Below are 2,500 nucleotides of genomic sequence, written 5' to 3'. Positions count from 1 at the left end.
TTCTCCCGCTGCCGGTACGTCTTCATCACGCCACACAGGAACGCACTCTTGTTCTGCAGGCAGTGTGAGGGAAGGGAAGGTTAAAGGGATAGTTCACCCAAACATTAGCGCATGATTTACTCTCCCTCAACTCATTCTAGGTGTGTGTGACACTCTTCTTTCAGACGAATATATTCAGACGAATATAATATATTTAATACATTAAAAATGTCCTGGCTCTTCCGAGCTTTATAATGGGGGTCAGTTTGTATATATTTTTTTGGAAGTCCATCAAAGTGCATCTATATATGGACAAATACACTTATGATGAATGGGTGCACTTTTATCATGGATAGACGCACTTTTATGGAAATATATACCCACTGACCCCCATTATAAAGCTCGGAAGAGCCAGGACATTTTTAATATAACTGATTATATTTGTCTGAAAGAAGAGTGTCAGATACACCTAGGATTACATTTTTGGGTGAACTATCCCTTTAAGCAGCTGAAACAGGTGTGTGAGAGCAGAGATCGAGTGTTTGTTTACCTGCACAGGTGTGTGTGTGTGTGTGTGTGTGTGTGTTCGAGTGTTAGTTCACCTGCACGTGTGAGAGGTCCGACTCCTTGAACTGCTGCAGGACCGACAGAGCTCCCTCCTCATTAAACTCCCTCAGGGCATCCAGCGCTCGCTCGTCCAGATCTGCGTACGCCACCAGCCCTGCACACACACACACACACACCGCATCAGACGCGCTCGAACTCATCTCACACACACCACCAGACCTAAACACACACACACACACACACACACCATCAGACACGCTCGAACCCATCACACACACACACACCATCAGACACGCTCGAACTCATCACACACACACCACCAGACCTAAACACACACACACACACCATCAGACACGCTCGAACCCATCACACACACACACCATCAGACACGCTCGAACCCATCACACACACACACCATCAGACACGCTCTAACCCATCACACACACACCACCAGACCTAAACACACACACACACACACACACACACACCATCAGACACGCTCGGACCCATCACACACACACACACACCATCAGACACGCTACCAGACCTAAACACACACACCATCAGACACGCTTGAACCCATCACACACACACGCCACCAGACCTAAACACACACACCATCAGACACGCTCGAACCCATCACACACACACACACACCATCAGACACGCTACCAGACCTAAACACACACACCATCAGACACGCTTGAACCCATCACACACACACGCCACCAGACCTAAACACACACACCATCAGACACGCTTGAACCCATCACACACACGCCACCAGACCTAAACACAAACACCATCAGACACGCTTGAACCCATCACACACACACACACACACGCCACCAGACCTAAACACACACACCATCAGACACGCTTGAACCCATCACACACACGCCACCAGACCTAAACACAAACACCATCAGACACGCTTGAACCCATCACACACACACGCCACCAGACCTAAACACACACACCATCAGACACGCTTGAACCCATCACACACACACGCCACCAGACCTAAACACACACACCATCAGACACGCTTGAACCCATCACACACACACGCCACCAGACCTAAACACAAACACCATCAGACACGCTTGAACCCATCACACACACGCCACCAGACCTAAACACACACACCATCAGACACGCTTGAACCCATCACACACACACGCCACCAGACCTAAACACACACACCATCAGACACGCTTGAACCCATCACACACACATGCCACCAGACCTAAACACACACCATCAGACACGCTTGAACCCATCACACACACGCCACCAGACCTAAACACACACACCATCAGACACGCTTGAACCCATCACACACACACACAACGCCACCAGACCTAAACACACACACCATCAGACACGCTTGAACCCATCACACACACACACACGCCACCAGACCTAAACACACACACACCAGACACGCTCGAACCCATCACACACACACGCCACCAGACCTAAACACACACACCAGACACGCTTGAACCCATCACACACACACACACACACACGCCACCAGACCTAAACACACACACCAGACACGCTTGAACCCATCACACACACACACACGGCACCAGACCTAAACACACACACACCAGACACACTTGAACCCATCACACACACACACACGCCACCAGACCTAAACACACACACACCAGACACGCTTGAACCCATCACACACACACACACGCCACCAGACCTAAACACACACACACCAGACACACTTGAACCCATCACACACACGCCACCAGACCTAAACACACACACACCAGACACGCTTGAACCCATCACACACACACACACACACGCACACGCCACCAGACCTAAACACACACACCATCAGACACACTTGAACCCATCACACACACACACGCCACCAGACCTAAACACACACACCATCAGACACGCTTGAACCCATCACACACACGCC

General features: G+C 50.2%; 1 protein-coding gene across 7 annotated transcripts in view; it reads right to left on the bottom strand.

Moving 5' to 3' along the window:
- hnrnpr (heterogeneous nuclear ribonucleoprotein R) overlaps window positions 1-2,500 on the bottom strand; it is a 21,273-nt gene that overhangs the window by 14,709 nt on the left and 4,064 nt on the right. For all 7 annotated transcript variants that reach the window (XR_014629284.1, XR_014629285.1, XR_014629286.1 and 4 more), the window contains exons 3-4: window positions 582-700; window positions 1-53 (exon numbers count right to left, since the gene is read on the bottom strand). The exon at window positions 1-53 is cut by the window's left edge and continues 55 nt beyond it. Coding sequence is in view for 2 of the 7 variants with exons in the window: in XM_084424636.1 (XP_084280762.1) it covers window positions 1-53; window positions 582-700 (172 nt within the window). In the remaining 5 variants the exon portion in view is untranslated. The remainder of the gene's footprint in view (window positions 54-581; window positions 701-2,500) is intronic.

This window comes from Rutilus rutilus (genome assembly GCF_951802725.1).
Source record: "Rutilus rutilus genome assembly, chromosome: 11".
Taxonomy (NCBI): Eukaryota; Metazoa; Chordata; class Actinopteri; order Cypriniformes; family Leuciscidae; genus Rutilus; species Rutilus rutilus.
This window is presented reverse-complemented; position numbering and strand designations above follow the sequence as displayed.